General features: G+C 42.5%; 2 protein-coding genes across 3 annotated transcripts in view; both read left to right on the top strand.

Annotated features, from left to right (window-relative positions):
* Nucleotides 1–1,143: 1,143 nt before the first annotated feature.
* Tprkb (TP53RK binding protein) lies at nt 1,144–11,929 on the top strand. 2 transcript variants are annotated; one of them, XM_013035759.1, is made up of 5 exons: nt 1,144–1,372; nt 5,268–5,427; nt 8,409–8,531; nt 10,834–11,010; nt 11,790–11,929. In XM_013035759.1, exons 2-5 carry the CDS (start codon nt 5,287–5,289, stop codon nt 11,874–11,876), a joined length of 528 nt encoding a protein of 175 aa, XP_012891213.1. In that variant the 5' UTR covers nt 1,144–1,372; nt 5,268–5,286; the 3' UTR covers nt 11,877–11,929. The 2 variants fall into 2 exon arrangements, with proteins under 2 accessions (XP_012891213.1, XP_012891211.1); XM_013035757.1 differs by having other exon boundaries at nt 5,265–5,427.
* Nucleotides 11,930–24,329: 12,400 nt separating this feature from the next.
* Nucleotides 24,330–26,881, top strand: part of LOC106000498 (probable N-acetyltransferase CML1) — a 6,926-nt gene continuing 4,374 nt past the window's right edge. Inside the window, exon 1 of the mRNA XM_013035775.1 lies at nt 24,330–24,438. The gene's annotated coding sequence lies outside the window, so the exon portion shown is untranslated. The remainder of the gene's footprint in view (nt 24,439–26,881) is intronic.

Here is a 26,881-nt window from a genome sequence, read left to right as displayed (position 1 = left end):
TGCTTCAAAGAGAGGCAACCGAATGCATTCTTTCCTGAGGGATGTATTTCTCGCCCAAAAATTCACAACTGCCTGACAGGATGCCAAAATGCAGATTAGCCGGGTGTCCGTTTCAAGGACAAGGATCTGTTTTACAGCAGATGTATTCTTACGTGGAAATAACACCAGGTGTAGATAGAGCAAAAACAAAGCACCTAGCTTTGCATAACTTAAAGCTAGAACCCCTGCCTTTACCCTATAAATACCAACAGCTCAAGGAGCTGTGTCTCTCTGGGTGTCTCCTTGTGTGTGTGTGTGTGTGTGCGCGCGCGCGCGTGTGTGTGTGTGTTTGTGTCCCTATGAGAGCACCTACACTCTGCTGGAGTGTGCCCCTGCCCTTCTGTTTGCTTTTTTTTGTCTGTTTCCTTGCTTGTTTACTTAATAAAGCCCTATCGAGTTTTCTTACCATTGTGACTTGTCCAGAAATTCTTAAGGGGAATTCTGTGAAATGAAGAACCCTAAGTGAAGAGTTCCTATAAGTAAAGAGGAGCTTCACTAAACCTCACCACTAGCCGGTGACAACTGTAATCAACGTACAATAAGCAAAAAATGAGCAGTAACTTGTGGGTATAGAATGGGGGAAATGGAGCAGAATGAAGAGGTGACATTGTCACTAAGCGTTGTACTCGTCCTCACTGAATTGTAACCCCTTCGTACAACTAAATGGTTGTTTAAAAAATCATTTACAACCTGTTTAGCCTGAGAGCTTTATACAGGATTATAGATTTTTTGAGCCTACTCTAGATAAAGAACCAGCCTTACTGGACTGTCTCATCTAAATATGATATACCCATCTCCAGTCCCCCAGGGGCAGGAGCCCGAAACCGGGGCTCCACGACCCCACCTCTCCCCCGCCCCCACCCGTGACTTCTGGGAGAGCACGAGCGAAATCAAGGCCTGGCTGCCAGGAAAATAACGATGGGATGCCAGGCAGTGGGAACGAATGCGGAATTCATCTCGGAGGATTGTATTGTTCTTTTCACAAGAAGAAGCAAGAACAAAGCCAAGACTAAGGCTTAAAACCCGACTTCCACTTCCGGCTTCGGCCCGTGGGCTACTTCCGCCTCCTCCGGAAGGGACGAAATAGTACGTGTTCGCCTTGTCCGCCCCAAGACCTGGGACTTACGGGAAAGCGTCGGCGCACGGAAGGAGGGTACTCGGACCGCCCGCCGGGGTGTGGAACGGTCTGGTGCCCGGGGCAGGAATAGTGCCCCGGAGCCAGTCTCCCCGGAAGCCGGCTCTGGGAGGGCGGGGATTGCGCACCGCCCCGGAAGTGGAGGTGGAGGGCTTTGTTTCCGGGAGGGAATCTTCCTGGACGGACCGCGAGCGGAGGGTGAGTTGTGCCCGCGAGGTGGCATCCGGGCCTCGGTGGGCCGGGCTGGTGCCCTGCAGTGCTGTCAGCTTCTTTCTGCTGATACCTCCGGTCCTGTCACAGCCAGGCCCAGAAAGGGAAGGTCAAAGCATCGGCCCCCGACGCGGGGTCAGTGGGAGGCCGAGGGCGACAGCGGCGACTTGAGCATCGCTTGAGCCCCGGAGATTCCGTCTCGTAAAACTAGCATGGGTAGGCCCACGGTTTACTAAAGTTGAGCTCCATACAGAGAAGGAGCTCGTATAGTAGATATTTGGGCTAGACCCCTGGGTGCCGTAGCAAATGAACTCTAAAGTCACGAGGAGACAGGAAGAGAGGGAAACTGCGTGTTGGGAAGCTGGCTGGGAGAAGGCCATCACTGAGGTAGCAAAAGAGATAGGAAGCGCTGAGATCGTGTACCTGGGCACCGCGACACAAAGTTAGGACTCAACGGAGCATCACAAGAACAAGATCTTGTTACAGGAACTTGGCCTTGGATATCCAGTTCATGTTGTCACAGAAAAATAAAGACATTTTTTTAATTCTTGAAAGAAAAATTTAAGACACATTAGCCCCCCCCCAAAAAATAAGTTTAGTATAAAAGGAAAGAAAAATAATACATAATCCAGACATAGGTACATGCACATCTAATAGCAGATGCAACCAATATTCTATTATAATGGGTAATTATGGTAAAAAAAAAACATTTTTAATGCTTTTATTTGTGTGTGTTAAGTACTGGGGCTTAAACTTGGCCTGGGCACTGTGTCCCTAAGCTTTCTTTGCTCAAGGCTAGTGCTCTTAACACTAGAGCAACAGCTCCACTTCCGGCTTTTTGGTGGTTGTTGTCTCATGAACTTTCCTACCCAGGCCATTTTTGAAGTGTGATCTTCAGATCTCAGCCTCCTCGGTGGGATTACAAAAGTGAGCCACCAGCGCCCACCTCTTTATTTACTGTGTGTGTGTGTGTGCGCGCGCGCGCGCGCGCTCGTGCCAATCCTGGAGCTTAAACTCAGGGCCTGGACACCGTCCCTTAACTTTTGTGCTCCAGGCTAGTATTCTAGAGCCACCACTCCCCTTTTGGCTTTTTTTTGGGGGGGAGTGCTTAATTGGAGATCAGAATCTCAGACTTTCCTGTCCTTCAAACTATAATTCTCAGAACTCATCTTCCTGTGTAGCCAGGATTACAAGCATGAGCCACAGGCATCCAGCTTTTATTTTTTTTTATGAGTGTTACCTTTGGTCTGATATCTTTACCTTTTGCTTTTCTTGCTCTTTACACAATATTATCACTTGGCCCCAGAGGTTTTTAAGATTGATTTGATTATTAAATTTAGATTATTATGACAAATATTTCAACATTTCATTCAGGTGTGGGAATTTTTTTACTGCCAAGAGCCATTTGAGTATTTATAACCTCATTCATGGTCCACACAAAATTAACCATACAAGCCTAGCATCAATGGCTCATACTTGTAATCCTATCTACTCAGGAGGCTAATACCTAGATGATCAAGGTTCAAAGCCATCCCAGGCAGAAAATTGAGAGACTCCATTTCCAATTAATCATCAAAATGCTGGACTGAAGGCATGATTCAAGTGATAGAGCACCATCCATGACCAAAAAGTGGGCAAGTTCAAGGCCCTGATGCCAAAAAAAGAAAGAAAAAATCCAAGCAGATGCCTGACAGCATCCAATAAGGAGCATACATGTCCCATCATGTACAAGATGATTTTGTGGGCCTTACAGAACCTGAGGGCTAGAGGTTCCCTATTCTTGCAGGTTCTGCCAGATGCTTCCTTCAAGATAAGTGTCTACCCTGGAGGCATATTTTTATTGGCATACTTTTTGTGCCCATGGTAATCATTTCCGAAGAGTGCCTCCACACATACACACCCAACAACACCCCCTGAATAAGTGTATTCCTTTAATATAGTCTTGCTCAGTTCCTTAGAGCACAGTAATTATTTGGGCAAGCAAACAAGGTCAAAAGGAGAGGTCTGCTCTTTTCCCCTTTTTTATTAAATGTGTTGGGTTATTAAGGGAGTGCAAGATGTAGAGCAAAGAAAACAGGTGTCTGTGCTTTTATTCAAGCTATTTATTAGTACAGTTTTTATTTCTGATTTTCTGGCTTGTTTCCTATGGTTCACTTTCCCTGACCTATCCTTACATATTGAAGGGATTACTTGTGCCTATTGGTAGAGATTGGATAATAGGAGGGCAGAAATTTCATTGAGGGGATTACTCTTACAAGCTACTGCTGTAGATAAGAGATGGTGGCAGTGGTATAGGAGAGATATGCACAGATCAAGATACTGAGAAGATAAAAACTTCAGGACTGTAGTGATTGAATGTGGGTTTGGGTAAAAGGTACCTTTCATAGTACATTTTCTGTTGCTTAATGCCACAGGTAAGTTAGAAAAATACATTATTAAAAGAAAATGTGTTTGTTTTGGCTAATGGATATGTTCTAGGACCACATTTGGTGATAGATAACCTTTCTGATACAGCCCTGATGGTGTCAGAGGGCTCCTTAGGACACTTAGCCAAACTGGCTTTTATGGCCTACTCATTCTAGAGACTGTCAACCCATTAATTACAAGAGTCTCTAATCTCCTTATGAGGGTAAAATCTAAATTACCTCCCAGGGGTCCCAGCTGGCTCCACCTAGCAATATCTCATAATAAAAATTAAATTTCAACATGAGTTTCACAGAGGACAGAACATAACAGCACCTAATGATGATTCTAAAGTTTCCAGACTAAGTGAGTAAATTACACTAAAACTAGTTTGAAGGCTTCTAAGGTTTCATTTCCTCCTTGTGTTAAAAACACAAGATTTTTTTCCCTTTTTTATAAATATTTATGTTTTATTTGCTCACTATGGAAAACTCAGAACATACACATAAAAATATTTGGAATATACACACACTTTCTTTAACTAGAGAACAATATAAATCTAGTAATCTCACTACTTAAGATGGATGGCTATATATATTTTGGAGTGTTTTTCACATACCTTTGTGTGTGTGTGTGTGTGTGTGTGTGTGTGTGTGTGTGTTCCAGTCCTGTGCCTGAGCTTTTGTGCTCAAGGCTAGTGTCCTAACCCTTTGAGCCACAGCACTAGTTCTGGCTCTTTGGGTAATTAATTGAAAATAAGAGTCATGGACTTTCCTGCTCAGGCTGGCTTTGAACTGCAGTCCTCAGATCTCAGCCTCCTGGGTAGCTAGGATTATAGATGTAAGCCTCTGATACCTAGCTTTGTGCATTTTTATGAGGTCTCATTAACAACTTAAGAAGCTTGGGCTCCATAAATTCCTGGCATTCTGCTTCTGGTTGTACAGTTGGGAAACAGCTCCTTAACCACATGTATGAGCCTCCATCTGATGATCGGGGGAGACTAGCTAACTCTCTTGACTTTTTCCCATGAATACAAAAGAAGTAGAAACAGCTCAGAAGGAATAGAAAGATAACATCTCATAAAGATACCAAATGTACTTTGAAGATGGTTTTTCTAGGTTAATAGTTATAATTTTTTTTGGGGGGGGGAGAGTCCGGTCGTGGTGCTGAACTCTGCCTGGGCGCTGAACCTCAGCTCTTCAGCTCAAAGCGAGTGCTCTACCACTTGAGCTACACCACCACTTCCAGTTTTCTAGTTTATTGGAGATAGGGGTCTCATGGTCCCCACGCTGCCTTTGAACCGCGATCCTCAGATCTCAGCCTCCTGAGTAGCTAGGATTACAAGCATGAGCCACCAATGCCCAGCAGTTCTAAAATTTTTTATTAAAACTTTTCATTTGTTGGCAAGAGTATTCGTGAATTAACAAATGATAATCTTAGCTTTTAAATTAATCTTTTGGTCTTTTCTTTTTTCTAGTAGATTCCTACTTGTCTTTGAAATGCAGTTAACACATCAACTAGACCTATTTCCTGAATGCAGGGTGACACTTCTGTTATTTAAAGATGTAAAAAATACTGGAGACTTGAGAAGAAAGGCTATGGAAAGCAACTTTGATGGCTCACTGATAAATCCTACAGTAGTAAGTACAGAATGTAAAGAATGAATTAGCTATGCAATGAATTTAAGAATATGGTAATCTGAGGGACACTATTGGCTCATGCCTGTAATCTTAGCTACTCAAGAGACTGAGATCTGAAGATCACTGTTTAAAGCAGGAAAGTCTGTGAGATCCTCATCTCCAATTAACAACCAAAAAAACTGGAAGTGGAGCTGTGGCCCAAGTTGTAGAGTGTAAGTCTTGAGCAAAAGAGTTCAGGGACAGCACCCAAGCCCCTGACTTCAAGTCCCAGGATACACCCCCCCACCAAGAAAAAAAAAAGAAAGAATCTGTTAATTATTCACAGTGTTTTTTAAGTTCACCTAAAATTTTGTCATCTTCAAATAAAAAATTCTTACCCAAGTCAGAATGGGCCGATATTTTTTTTTTTTTGCCTGTCATGGACCTGATCTCTGGGCCTGGGCCTGTCCCTCAGCTCTTCAGCTCAAGGTGAGCACTCTACTACTTGAGCCACAGCACCACTTCCGGCTTTTTCTGTTTATGTGGTACTGAGGAATCAAACCCAGGGCCTCATGCATGCAAGGCAAGCACTCTACCACTGAGCCACCTTCCCAGCCGCCGATCTTGAATTTAAGAATGAGGTGATGCAAAAGTGACCATCTCTTCCCTAGGAATAGAGAGGGTTGAAGTCTAGCTCTGGCCCTGTTGTGGTCCAGCAGATATCCAGACTCCAGCTTCTTACCTGTCAAGTGAGAGTTTTGAACAAGACAATGTCTGTGGAGGAGGCAAAGCAAAGTGTTGGAGCACATACTGTGGGATCACATTCCTCTGGCTTATTCCAGCTCGGCCACCTACTGTGACTGAGCAAGTCATAGCCAGCTCTTACATACTTACTCTGTCCCTAGCATTGTTCTCAGTGCTTTTTATATCCTAACTTGATGTTCAGTAATTCTGTTAAAAACTGTTATTTTCTGCTGTTAACCGATAGGACACTTAGAAACAGGGTGGAAGGATAGAGCTGGGAATTAAACCCACACATTATTGCCTTGGTTACCTCATGATTATGTGTAAATAATATTGAATTCATTGAGTAGTTGGAGGATTAAATAAAACAAAATAACTAAAATGTTTAGAGTATAGCCTTTCCCATATTAGCTTTCAATTTAGTTATTTTGATTTTTCCCTATTTATCTTAAGTGTTGTAAAGTGTTAAAATCATGTATACAATATTTGTATATATTATATATAATTCTGTTATAATAAAGTTATATATTACATTACAGAATTATAGATATATAATATGTAATTATATGTAATATATTATAACTATATATTATGTAATACATAATTTTAATATGTAGGATGTACATATACATAGACATATATATATATCGCTGTCCCTTGAGTGACCCTTGAGATGATAGTTTTGAAGATTAGTCTATAAGAATCGTGATAAGGGCTGAGAATGTGGCTTAGTGGTAGATTGCTTACCTAGCATGCATGAAGACTTTGAGTTCAGTTCTTCAGTACCACATAAACAAAATAACCTGGAATTGGCATGTTGGCTCTGTGGTAAAACAAAAGAAATTCAGGGACGCTGCCCAGGCCCTGAGTTCAAGCCCCAGGACTGGAAAAAAAAAAGAATCATGATAAAGTCAAACAACTGGACACACTGAGTCAGTATAAGATTGGATGCATATAAAGTTGCAGAGCTTCTGCATGGCAAAGGACATAGCTAGCAAGATCAATAGAAAGCCCACGGATTGGGAGAAGATCTTTACTAGCCATACAACGGACAAGGGTCTCATATCTAAAATATACTTAGAACTCAAAAAATTAAATCCCCCAACAACAAATCCTCAAAGAAACAACTGCCCAATAAATAAGTGGGCTAAAGACTTAAAGAGAAACTTCTCTGAAGAAGAAAGAAGGATGGCCAATAGACACATGAAGAAATGCTCAACCTCCCTAGCCATAAAAGAAATGCAAATCAAAACAACATTGAGATACCACCTCACTCCAGTTAGAATAGCAAAAATCAAGAAGTCTAACAACAACAGATGCTGGAGGGGATGTGGACAGAAAGGAACCTTACTTCATTGTTGGTGGGAATGTAAACTTGTTCAACCACTTTGGAAAGCAGTATGGAGGTTCCTCAAAAGACTTCACATAGAACTCCCCTATGACCCAGCAATCCCACTTTTGGGCATTTACCCAAATGTTTACAAACAAGACCACACTAAAGCTACCAGCACAACTATGTTTATTGCAGCATTATTTACCATAGCTAAGATATGGAACCAACCCAGATGCCCCTCAGTAGATGAATGGATCAAGAAAATGTGGTATATATACACAATGGAATTCTATGCCTCCATCAGAAAGAATGACATTGTCCCATTTGTTAGGAAATGGAAAAACTTGGAAAAAATTATATTAAGTAAGCCAGGCCCAAAGAAACATAGGTCCCATGGTTTTCCTTATTTGCGATATCTAGTATATGTATGAGTCAAGCGGAAAAGGTCAGATAATGTGATGTTAGGAAAATGAACCCTTAGATATGTATTTTAATGTTTTTTTCTTTCATGCATGTGGTTCTAACGCATTTATAAGGTTATTTCTTTGTTGCTTTGTATGTCCCTCCCCCACAGTATAACCCCTGCTTTCACTATATTTGATGTCAGTATAACTTGTGGAGGAGATGGGGAAAAACAAGTCATTTAAACAATGAGAAGTACAAGTTGTCATGTCCAAAACGAGCTTTACAACGTCGGTGGGGGGGGGGGGGGGAGAAGGATTGGGATTGGGGGGGAGGGGGGAGGCTGGGAAGGGATGTGAAGGGTAAACAATGCTTGGTAAGAAATGAATGCATTATCCTGCCCATGTAATTGTAACCCCTCTGTACAGTATGTTCACAAATAAATTAAATTAAAAAAAAGATGGATGCATATTTTCAGAGTGCTACATAACCTCTGTATAATTCTTTTTGTTTTCTTTTGTAGATTGTCGATCCATTTCAGATACTTGTAGCAGCAAATAAGGCAGTTCACCTCTACAAACTGGGAAAAATGAAGACAAGAACTCTGTCTACTGAAGTTATTTTCAACCTTTCCCCAAATAACAATGTAATATAGGATTTACTCTGTTGACCTTGTCTTAACATTTGTGTGTGTTCTTCCATGATGGGTTGTAGACTGAGTTACTGCAAACAGTTGTTAGCAATGAGTCAAGGTAATCATGTGCAGAGCTCTGGACACTGCCACTTGCTGGACAATAAGGTCTGTGGTCAGTTTCCATATGAATAAATGAAAGTTTAACTAAAGTAAATGAAGCTAGTATGTCCTATGTGCCCTTACCATGTAGGGTTAGAAAGCCAAATGATAAAACATTAGGCATAGATGTTTTGTGTGTTTACTAAAACTCCTTGAGAGTAGCATACATGTCTTTTCTATATCTAGAACTTGCTGGTATCTAGTATAGCTCTTAATATATGTTCACTCTTATACCCAGTGCATGGGAAGATGCTGTGTTTTGAAATTCTCATAGGAATCTTCCTTTCCTTCCCCTTCCATTCTCAGCTTCTCTACCCCGACCATTACACCCCATCCCCTTACCCTCCTTTGTCTGTACTAGTACTGGAGGTTAGAGCTCAAGGCCTTCCTTTGAAGTACCCCGTTTTCAGATGCCCCCTCATAGACCACCAGAGACCACGATCAATGCAAACAGCAAAGAGTCGTTTATTGCAAGCTCTAGCTTGGTCCTCTGTGTACTCGGCAACCAGTGACGCTAAGAGGCCCTGAGCGTAAAATCAGCGCAGTTTTTATAGTATTGAACAAACAACTTTAAGGAACTTTTACATAAGAAATTACATGATTGGTTAACATTTAAAACAAGCTAAGGTGGGCAAATATGATTGGTTGACCTTTACAGAAAAATATCTTTGGTCCATAGCTTGACCACAAACAGTTATGAGTCACACCTGGACCAACAGTATGCATGGCATGTTTTGCCCTGGGCTCTGAAGAACTGGTTGGTCAGAACATTAAATGGTTTTAACTGAAACTCTTAGCTCATGGTCACTCAGGGACAAAGTCACTTGGGGGCTAACACCTGCCTTAAGCAAACGCCATCTATGGCTCCAAGAATTGTGCATGGCTTTCTGTCATAAATTCCTAGCATTGGGGCTAAAGTGGGCCACGAGTTAAGTCGCAGAACTGAGATGGGGTCTTAAGTAAAATGGAATTGCTTAGGTTTTTCACCTTGTGCTCTTGTTTGGCTTTCCTGCTTAAGAGCTGCATTATACCATACTTCCAGTCCAGCATTTTGCTAATTAATTAGAAATGGAGTTTCACAGACTTTTCTTCTTGGGCTGGCTTTGAAACTCAATCCTCTAAGGCTCTGGGGTCTGAGCAGCCAGGATCACAGGTATACACCATTAGTGCTCAATTAGAAATCCTTTTTTTAGTCATTGTTACTGAAAACTTTTGTATGTGTTTTAATTTATTTTATTATCTTTAAAGAATTCTACAAAGGGGTTTCAATTCAGCTTGTCAATGTATGATTTGTGATTATAAAGCATCTTGACCAGAGTCACCCTTTCCATCATTCTCCACCCCCCCTCCCCCATCTATCCCAGCTCCACCTATCCTCTCAAGTTATCGAGTTCCATTTTCACATATGACTATATTCAGGGCTGAATTTTGCTGATGACATTTTAGTGTTAATACTACAACCAAGTAGTATCTAGAGAAAAATTAGAAAGCTTACGATGATACAGTTTAAATTAACGTACAAGAGAAAAATCCATAAAATGCACTTGGTACGCAAATAGAATTTCCCAGTATCCGCAATAAAATTTACCACATAAATATTATCTCTTAGAGATCATTTGAAATAATTCTTGATACTATTTCTTTTCAAGCTATAGTTTTAGGGCAAAAAAGAAAACATATTTCCAAGGAGAATCAGATGAACAAGATAGAAGTTAAGATGCACTAAGATAAATGATTTAATGGGAATGTGATTCCAATCCAAAGGAACAGTAAAGAAGCCATTTATTCTGGAGAGAGAAGAGTATGATAGGGAGTAGCCTTTTAAAATGCTAGACTATAAGGCTAAGCCAGAGAAAAATGGGATCAGACAGTAGACAAAGCCTGAATGTAGATAGAAAAGTAGGTAGGAAGTCAGGAATGTATGCCTGGAGGGTCACTTGGTGCTGGCATGCTGAGATTCTATAGGAACAAGGTGCAGCATAAGTGGAGGTGGAGAGTACTTTACAGACAGTAATAGTAGATGTTGGGATGGGATTCTTGAAGGGGACAATTAGGATAAAAAAAACAGGAAGAATTTGAGGAGGAAGATGGGTCAGGAAATGTTTCAGTCATAGAAGATGTAGGTTCATTGTTTTGTTTTGTGTTTTTCCCTTAGATTTCAGAGGCTCTGAAAAAATTTGGTATCTCAGCAAATGATACTTCAGTTCTAATTGTTTACATTGAAGAAGGAGAAAAACAGATAAATCAAGAAGACCTAATCTCTCAAGTAGAAGGTCACCAGATTTCTCTGGAAAATCTTTCTGAAATAACAAATATTGCAGAAGTCAAAAAGGTTTGTAAATCCATATTTTTAGAGTGTAATATCAAGAACAATGCTGCTGCTGTTTTTTTTGAACATCTAACAGATACTAATGCAGTGTTTTTAATAACATGGAAAAGCGTTCTACATTTTTAGGAAGTGGCTGGCTGTGGTGGTACACATCTGTAATTACAACTCTCACAGGCCGAGACAGATTAGGAGTTCAAAACAAAACCAAACAAGATTACAGAGTGAGCCCCTGACTCAAAGCAAGAACAGCAGCAACAATAAATCAACCGAGCAAAACAAACAGACAAAAACTTAGAGGGTGCAGATTTAATGTAAAACATAACTAGAAAATGTCATTGATAAAAAGCATCCTTTAAGAAAGTGAACCTTTAAATATCAAACTTATGTATTACATTTAGAATATAAAATGTATTATGACTTCAGTATCTAAATTGTGCTTTTATGTATTTTTTTTTTCTTCTGAGTCTATGTAGCCCAGGGTAGCCTTAAATTTGCTATCCTCCTGTCTCAGCCTCCTCAGTGCTGGGATTACGTCATGTATCACTATGCTACTTTATAGTCAGCTTTTAAAATTTATATTGTGTTTTATGTCTTGAAAAATTGTCTTTTATGTTCATATGTGTACTTCAAATGAATATTTGGCATATGTCATGAATTGTCATGTACTTTGAAAATTTTAATCATATTTATGATCTATCATTATCTCACCTGAAAATCTCACTTATAAAATTATTTGTTCATGAATCTGTCAGCAAGTATTAATTTATGTTTCATTTTTACAGATATATAAACTGTCTTCACAAGAAGAGAGTATCGGGACCTTATTGGATGGTATTATTTGTAGAATGTCAACAAAAGATGTTTTGTGAAATGTTTTCATTATTAACTGAAAATTCCAACATTAAAGAAACATTGCCTCTTGTTTGGCACTCACAAGGCCCTTAATGAAAACCCAATACCACCAGAAACAAAAGAAACATTAATTTTTCTTTTCTGATTCAAAATTAATGTATGTTGATTATAGAAAAAAAAACCACATGGTATAAAAAAGAAAACAGAAACCTATTATACCTTTTTTATTATTTTAAGAGATAACTGTTGTAAGGTAAATCATTCCAGAAGCCACATTTTAAAATACAGAATATTGGAGTCTTTATCATACAGGTAACAGGCTGCAGGCTGCCAGTTGTTACAAAGGCCTGCAGCACGCAAATACACATAACAGCTAGGAAACATGCTAAGGAGGAAAGAAATAACAAAAACCAACAAGCCAATTCAGCTCCAATGGAGAGCTGCATTGGGACTCCATGATAACTGGAGATGAACCAGGAGATAGGACACAGGACATGATCACGGAGACACACGTGGCATAGGTAAGGTGGTCCCGGCCTAAATAGGTCAGCACAGTGGGCAGATCCTCAGGAAATTCCCAGTCCCAGGCACTAGATTGACAGATTCAATAACCTATCAGCCAAGTGCCTGCCCTTGCCTCCAGGGGTCTAGGCACGCCCATTACCTGGGAAGGGGGGGGGAGGGGGGGAGTTTTCTTCCCCCAGCATGAGGACAAGATGCCAGACCCTACCATCCACTATGTGGTCAATATGGTGCCGGCCAAACCTTGCCTCCTTACTTCATTGTTACTATTTTTGTTTCAAATATATTTTTATTTTTATATAACTGGAATAAAAATTGCAAATACTTATGAATACCTACAGTGTTGTAGGCTCTTACATCTATCAATTTATATTCCATCCTTTGTTTCTGGCTACTTTGATCCCCTTCCTAGTCTCTGGGTACTGATTCTGAGCATTGTACAAGCAGGAATTCATTTTATTCTTATTATGTTTTGTTTTGTCCTTGGAGTACTGGAGTTTAAACTCCAGACTTTGCAGTTATTAGGCCACTTGAACACACTTCAAGCCCTTTTGCCTTAAGGTTGTTTTTGTGGTTTTTCTTTTCTTTTTTTTTTTTTTTTTTTTTTTAGATTTCCCCCACCTAACCTTTTCCCTTCCCTCCAAGCTGGCCTGAACTATGATCCTCCCAATGTCTGCCTCCAGAGAGTAGATGAAATTATAGGTGTTATCACCTCACCCAGCTTCATACTGATTTTATCTCCATTTTACACAAGGCAACAAAAAGTTTATAGAATTATTAAGAAACTTGTGAAGGCCATTTAGCTAATGTGCAGTCACATTTGATAAACAGTTTGATTTTTTTTTCTTTATCTCATGTGGTTGTCTCAGCCAAGAGAAACTGGATCAAGGCTCAACAAACTTTGTAAGGCAAGATAAATATTCTCCTTGTGAGCCAAGTGGTCTGCTTGCAGCTACTTAACCTGGCTGAAGTTCCAGTTGCAGTTGCAGACAACCCAAATACAATAAGCATGTTTATATCCTAGTTCATTTGATTTACAAAAACAAGATAGTAGGTACTATTTCATCTGAGGTCTACAGTTTGTGACTTCTGAGTTAGCAGTGACAAACAGTCCTTAAAGCTTACTACAACATGCTTGTGCCTTTTTCATTCTGCATGGCCATGGTTAATCGGGAGGAAAATTTATTGTAATGATTCAGAAACCATCAACATGCCTTAGGGGAGTAGGTCCAGCTATTAGGCCTGTTGGTGCTGAGGTGTGGAGTGGCACATAGGCCAAGGAAGTATAGCAAACGATGTTATCAGTGAAGCTCTGTTATGTTCTATCCTGCCTGGTATAGACTATAAATGCAAGCACATAACAGCAGACCATGGTAGTTTCCTCAGTGCTGGTCTGAAGCAGGAAAGTACTCTGTCTTCAAGAGCCTTCTGCCTAAGGGAGAAGACAATCCAGCCAGGGGAACTTTGTAGAAAGTGGCTTGAAATAGGGTTCCGTCCTTTGGGCTTGCAGCCTGAGGAAGAGACATAGTCCTGCTCTTCAGGTGCCCAGCCTGATGGAAAGGCAGTCTTTGCCCTTGAATGTCCCTTGCAATCCGTGGTGACAGTGTCAACCTGAGTGGGACTGGAAGCAGGGCACTGTGACAGCCCCATAGAATTTCAGTTAAACTAGAGTGGGCCAACAGTGGGCATGCAAAGGAAGAACTGCTGAGAGACCTTGGGGTTTAACCTGAGGGGTTTGGGAATTTGTGGGATTAAAAAAGGAAGGAAGGAAAAAATTTTAAAATTTTATTGTAAAGATGCTGTACAGAGGGGTTAGTTACATGAGTAAGGCAATGAGTACACTCCTTGTTGAGCATTGTTACCCACTCCTTTGTTTTTCTCCTACTATCCCTTCCCTCTCCTCCAACCTCCCCTCCCCACCCCAAGTTGTAAAGTTTGTTGACAACATAGTTTCTTCTTCTGAGTATCATTGTTCCAATGGGTCATCCTGTGTCCTTGTTTCAGCATTTTGTTATTCCCCTTCCCCTTCCCAAATTAAATAAATGTATATTCAAGAAAGAATGACACCACCCCATATGTTAGGAAATGGAAATAGTTGGGGAAAAATCATATTAAGTAAGCCAGATCCAAAGATATATAGGTCCCATGGTTTCCCTCCTTTGTTGTTGTTGTTTTTAATGTACTATGTGGGTTTTTTTTTCTTTTTTATGCTCTTCTCCCTGTGGTATATCCCCTGTTTTCACTGTATTTTATTTTGGTACCCTGCATCTTGGAAGGAAATTTTTTTTGTTAAATTTTTTTAGTTAAATAGGCTGGTTAGTCAGGACCTAGACTCCTAGAAATAAACCTCATAATAAATAGAAAAACACTGCTGACCTAATAGAGCATATTCAATGAATATGTTCCATTTGCCTACTTTTGCATTCTCAGTTCAGTATACCTTCCCTGGGGGTAGGAAGGTACAGGGTAGTCCTGGTTAAGGACTATAGTTTAGGGCTGTAGTAATATCCAGCTGTCTCTGATCAATGCGTCTATGCCTCATTTGCATAAAGCTCAACCAGTCAGCATATCCTAGTGCTGTGTTAAGCTTAAAAACCCCCCAATTTAGCCACTTTCCCTGTAACTTTCTACTGGGACCCTTTTTGCCCAAAGGAAACCTTGTTTCTTTTTGCCTGAATAAATTCGATATTCACATTCTATTCACATTCACCTTTTTTGTTATCTGTAGACATTCTGTGAGTTCTGAGATACAAAGCCAAGAAGGAATCCGGTGTCCAGCTGCTCAGTTGTAGACATTGTCTGCTTTGGAGCTGGAGGAACAAATGGGCTTTGCCTACCTTGATCACAACAGAATGATAGCTCCCACTAAGCAGGAAGAAGATCAAGGAGCTCATTTCATGGGAAGATATTAGATTGGTTTGAGGGCCCAGATTTTTCTTTCCATTTATTTCTTTATGATGGCTTTATTGAAACATAATTTATGTTCTTTACCCTTTTAAAGTATAAATTTGAATCATTTTAGCATATATTCCATTTTGTGTCTGTGTGTGTGCATGCATTGCGTGCACACCAGTCCTGAACTTTGAACTCAAGACCTGAGCAGTGTCCCTGATCTTTTTTGCCCAAGTATTTGAAAATTTATAAAGAAAGCAGGTTGGTGGCTGCCTACAGCTGAGTGGGGAATGGAAGGGAGAAGTGTGAGTGTAGTTACAGAATTTTAGGCGTATGAAAATGCTCTAAAATTGTGATGGTTGTACACAGTGAAGAATATGTTAAAGAAGCCAGGCACTAGTGGCTCAGATCTGTAATCCTAGCTATTCAGGAGGCTGAAATCTGAATATCATGGTTCAAAGCCAGCCCAACAGAAAAGTCTGTGCGATGCTTATCTCCAATTAACCACCAAAAAACTAGAAGTAGAGTTATAGCTCAAGTGGTAAAGCGCTAATTTTGAGCAAAAAAAGCTCAAGGACAGCACCTGGGCCCTGAATGCAAGCCCCAGGACCAGCACACACAAAAACAGACTACACTGTTACACTTTAAAAGAGTGAAGCAATTGAATTATATCTCCAAAACGCTATTTAAAAATTATGCATTGTGTGATTTCATGTATATACCTTTCTTGAAGTAAGAAAATTTTCTTAGTTTTTTTTTTCATTTGGCCTCTATTCTGCCAGCAGTTCACCAGTTCTTTGATGTCAGCCCACCAGGACATGCAAGGCCAGCGCAAAGACTCTAATGAAATTTGCCTTTTCTAACTAGTGGGGATAAACACGGAGCTGGCGAAGTATTTTGTGTATAAAACTGTCTGCTCATTTTCGGAGCAGTCATACCTCTGAGGCAGTGACAGGGACATTAGCTAACCCAGCTGGAGGCGTTTCACTGTCCCTTTGCCTTTCTCTTACCCACACCTCGTGGTCACCACCGTCATATCACAAAAGCTGAACCATAAGAGCTTTTAGACACCCAGGGCACAGCACACTCATTGACTTATCTGGTATGGAAAGATCAAGAGTCAGGCCAGCTCTCTGGACCTGGCCTCTGGACCCCCTACCATGATTTAGTAACAGGATGAACTAGAACCACAGCTTCCTCAAATGAAGACATTCCAGAAATGATCAGGTTCACAATACCTCACCCTTTCTGGGATTGAGAAATTTGTATCACACAAATGAGCAATTTCACCAAGGCTGTGGCATCTCAGCAGTATTAAGCTTGTCCAGAGCTCCCTGAAATCACCCATCTACTTAGACATTCAGGATTGTTGGCTAAGACCCCTGCACAGCACAGCGAGGCTGCCTCAGGCTCAAGTGCAAGGTCTTTTTCAAACCTTCTATGCAGCTTGGGAACTCCCAAGCTCCTATCCGGAGCCCTCTTTCCCCAAACCTCACCTCTCCTTGCATCCACGTCCCATGGGAATCCTGCTAGCCAAAGTTTTCTCATACATGGGTTTGTGCCAAGTCTCAGTCCTTGAGGTGCTGCAAATCTAGACTTGAATCTTAGTGTTTCCCTTGCATTTTGGCTGGAAGTTTCCATCCTGCAGCACTGAGGCTCAGGGCTAGAGTAAATGAACAGTGAACAAGTACTGAAAACAATTCTTATTCCACAGTCGTGTATGTCCTTAACCCTCACAAGTCATGAACTAAAATCATTGTGTTAGTCAACTCCGTATATGTTGTGGGGATTCTCAGATCAAACAAGCATCACTTTTGTCAGCCATCAGCAAAGAAAGAAAATCAGTTGTTTCTGAAGGAGACATCTCAGGGATATGTGCCCAACAAAGAAATAGTCACAAAAATGCCTGCTAGAACCTGGGCACTGCGGGTACCACAACTTTTGATAGCTTACATTCCTGCCAGGATGATTACCCACCCAGTGACTTGTCAGTTCAAAATGGGAGTCGCTCAATCTGGTTACTGATCCTTGAACTTCTTAGATTTTAAACGTTTGGCCAAGGAATATTGTTTCACTTGCCTCAACCATTTGAAAGCACACACAGTAACCATGCCACATGCGTCACATTACAGTGCTCTCCGTTATTACCCATTAAACTCCATCTTTGGAGAGTCAGCTTCTACATTAAACTTTCTCTTCAGAGCATCAGCTTCTATGTATTATTTTGCCTCCACTGAAAAGAGAACACTGCATCTTTCTGTGGACACAGCTAACAGTTTTAGAGCTGCCCTGGGTAGTGACAAGAGCAAGAATGGGGACTAAAAACAGGATGTCAAGGTTCATGGTCTAGTATGGTCTAAGCTGGAAAAAGATGGAGATGGCTGTGACCATCTATGACCACCAGATCCAGACTCTACCAAGCAACTGTGGCCTACTAGAAAGTCATGGTAACTTTTGGGGGAAGGTTTATCTTCACTTCCTGTATGGATCAAAGATTCCCGGGGTCTGCACCCAAGCATCTTGCATATTGCCCTCTCTCTAGGCAGAAGCCACATCTGTGACTTCTTCAACCATGCCATCATTGTAAAGTCATCCACATGTCTCCCAGATGCCCAATGTGCCTGAGTTACTCCTTCAGTAGAAGACCCCATGGCAATCACATCTCTGTTTGTTCCCATTGTCCACTCAGTCCCTGACCATAAGTATAAGGTAAACACTATAGCTTCCATTGTTATCCACTCAGGAGCCATGAGAGAATAAAAAAGCCAGGGCCCTAACTGCTGTAACAGGGTAGACCACATGGCAGAGGCTGAGCTGCTGTGAGAAAGGAAACATCCTTTTCACAGAAAGGAGTCTATGGACAGGGATTGCCCCTCTATGGTGTGCTTGGCCTGTCTTAGTGAGACCAATCCTTAGCAAACATATGAGAAGTGTGATGGGGCAAGCTCTGAATAGCCGTGAGTGCTCACAGAAGCTGCCAATGTCCTCAGCTGGACACAGCTCTGCTGGGGGCTGAAAAGGACACCTGCAGCATAGCAGGTACACCAACACTACCACTGAGTGAGGGCCTGACAGAGGAGGAAAGGTGTGGATGGCAGTGTGGGAACCAGCAGATCACTCTTTCTAGGGGCTGGCACAGCTTAGAGAGGGGAAACTCAACTGTACAGGATCTTGTTGATCAGAGAGACTTGGACTTTTGCTGGTGATGAAAGGACCTAGGATGAGTGACAGTCCCTAGATACTTAGTGGTACATTCAGGGATTGGGTGGACCTTATTGAAGGCCAGGTGTGCTGGATGAGAGACACATCAGCCTGCTTGGAAAAGGAAGAGTGGTGGCAGGGTTCTCGTGGTGTGAGGACTCCTTGCCTTTTTTGGGGGGTGGGAGGTGGGGTCCGGTCATGGGGCCTGAACTCTGGGCCTGGGCGCTGTCCCTCAGCTCTTCAGCTCAAGGCTAGTGCTCTACCACTTGAGCCACAGCGCCACTTCCAGCTTTTGTTTTTCTGCTTATGTGGTGCTGAGGAATTGAACCCAGGGCCTCAAGCATGCAAGGCAAGCGCTCTACTGAGCCACCTTCCCAGCCCCTCCTGGGCTTTTTTTTTATATTCTGCTTCTCTCCCCAGTTTAGTGGCCCAGGGTTCACAAGGTGAATGGACCTTCAATTTCTGCTGTGTTGCTGCCAGCTCTGTGATGCTGGATTTTAGTCATTACTATGCAGTCAGCCAATGAGGTGCCACCAGTTCTGCTCCCCAGAGTCCTGAATGCCATGAAAGGCTAAAGATGTCCTCAGCACTCTTGGTCTGTGTCGATGGAAGACTTGGGCTCATGCTGTGGGGCTTCCTGGTATCTCAGGTTTAGGTTGTTAGGTATGAAGGCTCTTTGCTTTCTCTGTAGCTTAAACTTGTATAGTGTGGCAAGTGATGGCTTAGCTGAAACTTGAGATTGAGAACACAAGGTAGGAGAGGACACAAAGGGCCTGTATGTATCAGCAATTCATATAAGTTACTAGACTAAATCTTCAAAACAAGAAGGCAGTTGTGTTTTACCTGGTTTTACAGGTAAAGACACAGAAGAAGATATACAAGTGGGACTCACATGGCCTCCTCTTTCTCTGCAGGGCTGGAGCAAAGCCATACAAGTATAGCTTTGGCTCATGGGCAGTGAGATTTCAGTCACAGACATCTCCCCATGGCTCCTTATTACATGCGCAAGTACCAGGAGAGCGACCACACACAGGTCCTGGCCTTGTTCACCAGTGATATGGAAGAGCATATTCCTGCCGCTTCACTACCTGCGGAAGCTGCCCAAAACACTCCTGCTCTTACTTGGGATGCCTCTCACTACTCCTGGTCTATGGCTCATGGATGCTGGCCATTGTGTGTATCTTCACTCTGCTCTTCTTCCTGTGGTTCATTGCCAGACTCCCCTGGAGGCAGTATGTGGCCATGTGTTCCCACACAGACTTGGCTGACATCACCAAGTCCTACCTGAGCTCCCCCAAACTAATATAAACCATAAAAGTTCTTTTCTTCTGTCTATCTGAGTCCAATGAATCTAATGTACGGGATTTGGGATTATTAGGGGCTCTGCTCTCCATTCAGGCTTTCCAGGCTACCAGTTTCATTTGCCCAGCACCATATTAATGTTGAATTAAAAACAAGTCAGAGCAAGACAAACAGAGTTTACAAGTCTGTTGGTCTTAGTTTCTTCTGGAATTGACTTGGTTACTTTGTCTCTAGACAACGCTGCCATTTTGGGCGACTGATTGAAGTGAAAGGCCAGAGCTTCACCCTGTGTCAGCTGGCTGGCTCAGGCAGGGCTCCATGTCTTTTCAGAGCAGCAAAATCAGGGAAAAGTGTAGCTCCGGTGAGTGTAGGGTCTGCAGTCATAGAGCAGAGGCTCTGGGTAGTTCTGTGAGAACATGGCAGCCAGAAAAGCCCCACATATGCTTTAGCTCCTTTTCAATCCTAAGAAGTGGACTAAGATCAAGTGAGGATTGTTTTTATGAAGAGAAGTGAATGTGTCAAACTCTGTGGAGCTGGCACATGTGGCCATCACGTCAAGCACATGGCACAATCCTGTGGATCTAGGAAGATGATGTAGGATGGCTAAGTACCCCAGACTGTCATCACTGGGACACAGCCCCATCCTAGCCTGTGTTCCCAAATGCCCAGAAACTTGAGAAGTTATAAATGCCTCAATCCCATCAATGCTATCCTGGAAAAAGACTGACACAGTATCCGTGGAACGTGGTCTGGGATGATGTTTGCAGCCCTTTTGCCATTCACAGCTACTTCATCTTTACCACTGGGGTTCCAGATGGCCTAGCATCTCACAGCAGGACCCAGAGGCTGATCTTTCACTGATCAAAGTACCTCAGCACTCCTCAGTCACCCCATAGGGTGGTGGATCCTGTCCCATCCTGATTCTGCTGGCAGCTATCTCCTTTAAGGGACAGCTGGTCCAAACCCTGTCCAGACTTCACAATTGGCCTTGTCACAAGACCATTTGACTGACATGGATCATCTATGCCAGGTGATAGTAGGGGAGTGAGGGCTTCCAAACATGAGTTCTGGGATCCTGGGCTTCATTCTGCCTCCCTGGCCTTGATAAGCACCACAGAAGTCTTTTGTAGCCTTTATCCCTGTACTCCCAATACCCCCAACCTACCACTGCACTTAAAGCTTCTGGAGCCTTCTAAACTGTGTGGTTCCAGCTTCATATTCAATGGTTAGCCCTGGGGACAGCTCCTTAGAGGCCAGGAGGGACAGTCCAATGAAAACTTTCTCCTGATTTGAGGCTACCATCCCTCCTCATCCAGCATGCTCCGTGTTCCTAGAGCATTTCCCAGTCCACAAAGGGTTAGACCAGGACATGAAAAAGAACCATGCTGGTCCCTGAGCTGGGAATGTTTTATTCAATAGCCTGGAGATTGTTTTACTTGTGCATAACACATGTGTGCAGGTCTGTTAGGACCGAGATGAGAGATGCAGAGGGGGACAAGGAAGCCAGGATGGATACTCTGTGGTAGTATGATGAGTCCTGGGAACCCAGGAATGCCATAGAAATCCAACCCTTTCCTTGGTTGAAGCTTCCATGAGGACGAGGGCCTTTGCTGCTTGGCACTCAGACCCAGTGTGGCAGCATGGCTGCCCCTGTTCCATCCTCAGCATTCCCTTCCCAAACAAAACCAGACCTTCTAGTTCATACATGTCTGCTGGACCTTTGAAGATACTGTTCTTGGCCTGGAACATTCTTTCTCCTTTCCTCCATTTATATCTTTCATAGTTCAGCATCTGAAGTTTCTAAATGAGGAGCAAGGATGACGGGGTTCAAAAGATAAGTTGTGAGAAGGGAGAAAGCCCTTCATCCTGCTTGTAGTGTGGATGCTGTGGGGATACAGTCCTTCCTCCAAGAGTGGTCCTCAGCGTGGCGGCCTCCATTAGATACCAGAGTAGACACAGAAGCTTCTTATGTCCCCTGATTAACACCAACATCTGGGTGCTCACACTGGACAGCTCCTTCTGTGGCAAGCCTCCATGAGGAAGAGTGGGGACTGGAGGGTCTCTAGGTTTCGAGGTTCCCAGGCCTGGTCAACACTGTAACTTTCTACCAGGAAAGGGCCTCCCACCCTAAGTGTTACCACCCAGTTGAGCTCCCTGCACACCCTTCTAGACCAAATCCATGACTGCAGTGAGGCAGCTACAGCACTTCCTAAAGGATTTGGCATAGAATCCCAAAGCTGGGCAGTGGTGCACAAATGTGTGCACTGGGGAGGGCATTATTGGGTCTGGATTGGAGTGGGCTAAGAGAAACAGGAAGGTGGAGTAGAGCCTCTTCCCTCCCCCACCATGATAAGTAAGATACTATGTAATGAGATCTAAGTTCAGTGGGGATTAGCCTAAATTGGGGAAGGAAAGAGAGGTATGGGAAGAAGGAAATGGGAAACAATGGCTTCAAGAATATGTTGATGGAATTTTGTAGGGACTTGATAAATGTGGCTGTGCCACACACTGTGAATGGAATAAATGCTGCAAAGATTTACCCTATAAACAGGTAAATGTTGTTTATACAGATTTTCTTTTTTAAAAAAAGGTATAGAAAAGGGGTTTAGATTGTTTAAACTCACAGGGAGGATCTGAAAAATTCCAGAGTGTGATGATTTAGATGGATTTGCTTAGAGCAGAGTGGCTGCCTTACCTGGAGTCTTTGGGAAATGCTACTCTGATCCCCAATCAGGGAGGTGAAGATACACTGGGGGCAGGACTAACATTTCCACTCTGGCTGTTTAGCTCAAAAATCAACACTTTGTCCAAAGGAATCTCAGCTCTCCTTATTTACGTTGCTTGTCACAAGCTGAGGCACAGGCAGCTCAGGGTTAGATTCTGAATATAAAATGACAAATCTAATAGAAGTTTTTGGGAGGACTGGGACTTTTGAGCTTGGCAGTCAATGTGTACCTTTCCAGCTCCTGCAAATTTAGAATATACACCTTTGTTATCTCTTGTGTAGTCATGCAACACACAATGTATGAATAACTACCAGTTACCAGGCTTTCTGTGGGCAAAGAAAAAACATACTGATACATCAATGAAACAATGAGATCATATCCCTGTGTATGAGAAAATAGGAACAAATATATATCTACAGCATTTAGAGTATCCTAGAAGGTTCTGAGAAAGCTTTAGTGCAGGTAAGCAGGAGGAAGGAGGCATTGATGAGGGAAGGGGCAAAGGTGAACTGAATCCTTCATTGGTGGCATGAATAGGTCTGGTAGAGAAGAGGGCCTGGCATGAGGCTGCAGTAGGAACCAGCCGCCCCTGAGATCCAGCAAAGGAAGGATCCTACTGGGTCTTCCCAGGCTCAGTGGATTGGCCTAAAGGCCCTGGGTCAGGTAGTTTAGGGAAAAGATGAGTTGTGGAAGAGCATCCTCCAGAAGCCCGTTCTTCCTTTCACAGTAGGGCCATACCCGTGTGTGCCAAGAAGCCTTGTCTCTGACATGCAGCCACAGTGAGATTGGAGCAGAGGGGACTCAGCTAGATGATGGGGAAAGTGGATGTACTGACTAAAGAGAAATCGGGGTGCTGTGTCCTGTGAGTAGAAAGCTGAAGAGTATCAGGAAGTTTGCCAAAAGGGTCAGAGAAAGGTAAAATTGTTTAAATCCTAAGTACAAGCTAGCTAGACCTAAGGCCCAGGTCCAGAAACATCTTCTGTCCAGAGACCTCACTGATAGCTTGCAGGGGGATCACGTAGACCAGGGCTGAGGCTAAGCCCAGGCCCTTCTTCCTGGGAGCTGTCTTGGTAGGGACTCCCTCTGGGTATCAGTTGCACCTGCCCACTGGGTTCCTTGGAGATGGGTGCTTATAAAGATCACTGGTGACTAACGTGAGAGCAGGAAGCATTCTGGTGGCCATTGAGGGGTAATTGTGAATATAGGCATAGTCAGAAATAAAGTGCTGAGAAATCCAGGGACAAGCCTGACTGACTCACATTGCACATTTACATTGGAGAACAAAACTTCCAACTCAGAAGACTTCTTTTCAGGGGGAGGAGAGAAATAAAACACTTAGGCTGGGGTTTTTTTTTAAAGCACTAAACCCCAATGTGAGGCTCAGCAGAGGCAATCCACTGGAAGGAGGCAAAGACAGAAATGTCTAATACTCTTCTTATACCAACAAACAGTCCTCGGGAGGAGGCTGTGCCAGCACCAGGGACAGCCAGTGCTCACACACCCCAGAGGCATCCAGATCACCTGCCTATCTGTGTCTGCCTAGTGGTTTTGCACAAAGGTAAAAGGCCTCATCTTCATGACAGGGGGTAGATTTGCCTCTCAGAGCCCATGTCAAGCTCTCCTGTCCTTCAGAACTGCAATCATCTGGGCTCCTCCTTAGATGATTCTATATTAAAGAGCACTCCTAGGCCCAAAGAGTTACTAAAGAACAAAGGTTGCAGAAGCTCATTGGCTGTTAAGGCTTGCACATATCACAAAGGGAAGCTTTTTATAATGGCAGGATTTTTATAGTCATTGCTCTAAGGAAAAATAACATGTTTCCTTTTTTCTTTCTTGAGAATTGCAAGGCTTAAATCATTTTTTTTACCTTTACTTTTCTTCTAAAAGGAGTGACTCCTGAACAGACTACCAGGAATTCAAGGCCAACACAAAAATGGTAAGGGGATATTTTATCTTATATCTAATTACTAAAAAATTAGTTTGATGAATGGTTTTTGTTTGAGTTTTGATAGTACTGGGGTTTGAACCCAGGTTCTCACACTTGGAAAACAAGTATTCTACCACATGAACTATACCCAGAATCCCTTTTCTTTTCTTTTTCTTTTGTTTCTTGTTCTTTTCTCAGACAAGGTTATATGCTTTCTACCCTAACCTGGATCCATGATCCTTTTCCATACCCTTCCTGTACAGCTGAGTTTATAGGCAGGAGCTACTATAGGTGACCTTGCTTAATACCTTACATAACACTGCTTATTCAATCCAGGTACTGGTGGCTCATGCCTGTAATCCTAGCTACTCAAGAGGCTGAGATCTGAGGACTGTGGTTCAAAGCCAGCCCAGACAAGAAGGTCCATGAGATTTTTTTAAAATCTCCAATTAACCACCAAAAAGCCACCAGTAGAGCAGTAACTCAAGTAATAAAGCACTAGCCTTGAGCAAAATAGCTCAGGCTATGAGTTCCAGTCCCTGGATCAGTGTGCGTGTACCACTGAGCCACCTTCCCAGCCCCTCATGCAAGCTTTTGCATCCAGGTATATCACATTCCTTATCTTCTTGGGCATAAGATTTTGCTAGCTCAGGTAAAATTGAAGCCAGCTTTGAAGACCTCTGGGACACCTGCCATTATTTAGTCATCGTGAATGAACTGTTCAAATAAACTGTTCTTGTTTCTGTCTCAACTTTCGAGGCATCATAGAAACTTTGAAATTTTGATGTAGAAAACTCAGAAATTTGTTTCAGCCCAACCAGTTACTTGACTAGGGATGGATAATCTCCTCAGCTTTGAGCTGGGCCACACATCTCTGAAACCCTCAGCCATGAACTTCAGAATTTAGGAAAGTCTGTCTTTGTCCCTGCACCAAATAGTGAGACCTCTCAGGCTCAAATGCAAGCCACCTGCTCTGCCAGGAATTCCAGCCTTGTGACTGAATCCCCACCCCATCCCACCTGGACCCTGCACCTGTCCTCAATGTCCAGGTCACTCACCATCACCTCAAGGTCAGAGAGGACTTACCTCCTCCCCAAAGTCGGGGAAGCCTGTTTAGCCATTGTCTTCCAGACATACTCTTTGTGCCAGGACTTAGGCTCTATAAGGTTCTCAGTCCAAGAATTTAGTTCTGGGGGGTTGGATGGAAGCCTTCAGCCTGGGGCATTAAGGCTGAGGGCTAGATGGAAAGAAAGACAAATACTAAAACGAGTTCTCATGGATAGCACTGTGAATGTCGCCAGAGATTATAAACTGTACACTTAAAAACTCGTCATGTTCATCACTCTAGGTCCCTGGTGGGAGTAATCAGAATGGAACCAGTCACTTTTGATCAGTTTATAGCCATATAAATGGATTGAGAGAGCTGATTAGACATAATGGAGAGGTCTTATATATGTGTGTGCTAATGGAAAAATACATTCACTGGAGACCTAGATAGGGCCACATACTGTACAAAGTCCCTCACTACCTTCAGCCAGCAACATTCCTGCCAGGATGTCTGTCCAATGACTTGAGGGTTCAGTGGGGGTGTTGTCAGTGTGACTACTGATCCCTGAACCCCTAAGATTTAAACCTTTTGCCAAGACTGCTTTTTCAAAAAAGCTGACATAATCCTCCTCATTTATCTTTAACATCTTCCCCAATAACAACCTTTGGAAGGCACCTGTAGGTCTTTGGCTTTGCTTTCCTGGAAGTTTTTTTTATTGTGAAAATACTGCACAGAGGGGTTATGATTACATGAGCAAGGTAATGAGAACATTTCTTATCAAGCATTGTTGCCTCCTCCTTCGTTTTTCACCTACTATCCGTTCCCTCCCACCTCCACAACTAAACTTCCCCCCTCAGTCCCCCTCCCTCCGCCTAAATTGTAATGTTCGTTTTCAACATAGCGTCTTGTACATCTCATTGTTGCAATGGGTCAATCTCTATTTAAACATTTTGTTTTTTCCTTTCCCCTCCCCAAATTATACCAACACCAAATACAGTGAAACCAGGGGTTATACTGTGGGGGAGGGACATACAAAGCAACAAAAAAAAAAATCACATGGTACCTTATAAATACTTTAGAAATAATAGCAAGAAAGAAAAAAACCATTTGTGTCCCTATCTTGGGGTTCATTTCACTTAACATCATCTTATCTGACCTTTTCTGCTTGTCCCAGACATATACTAGTTATTACAAATAAGGGAAACCATGGGACCTTTTTTTTTGGGGGGGGGGGTCTGGCTTACTTCACTTAATGTAATTTTTTTCCAAGTCTTTCCATTTCCTAATAAATGGAGCAATTACTATATATATATATATATATATATATATAATATATATATATATATCACATTTTCTTGATCCATTCATCTACTGAGGGGCATCTGGGTTGGTTCCATATCTTAG

This window comes from Dipodomys ordii, unplaced genomic scaffold (assembly GCF_000151885.1).
Source record: "Dipodomys ordii isolate 6190 unplaced genomic scaffold, Dord_2.0 Scaffold220, whole genome shotgun sequence".
NCBI lineage: Eukaryota > Metazoa > Chordata > Mammalia > Rodentia > Heteromyidae > Dipodomys > Dipodomys ordii.
Note: the sequence above shows the minus strand (reverse complement) of the source record. Positions and strands in the feature narration are given on the sequence as shown.

Bases quoted from the DNA above. Each gene is read 5' to 3' on its own strand.
- Tprkb (XM_013035759.1), top strand. From the start codon at position 5,287: ATGCAGTTAACACATCAACTAGACCTATTTCCTGAATGCAGGGTGACA. The intron at 5,428-8,408 runs GTAAGTACAGAA...TTTCTTTTGTAG, and splicing joins CACTGATAAATCCTACAGTA to ATTGTCGATCCATTTCAGAT. The intron at 8,532-10,833 runs GTAATATAGGAT...TTTTTCCCTTAG, and splicing joins ACCTTTCCCCAAATAACAAT to ATTTCAGAGGCTCTGAAAAA.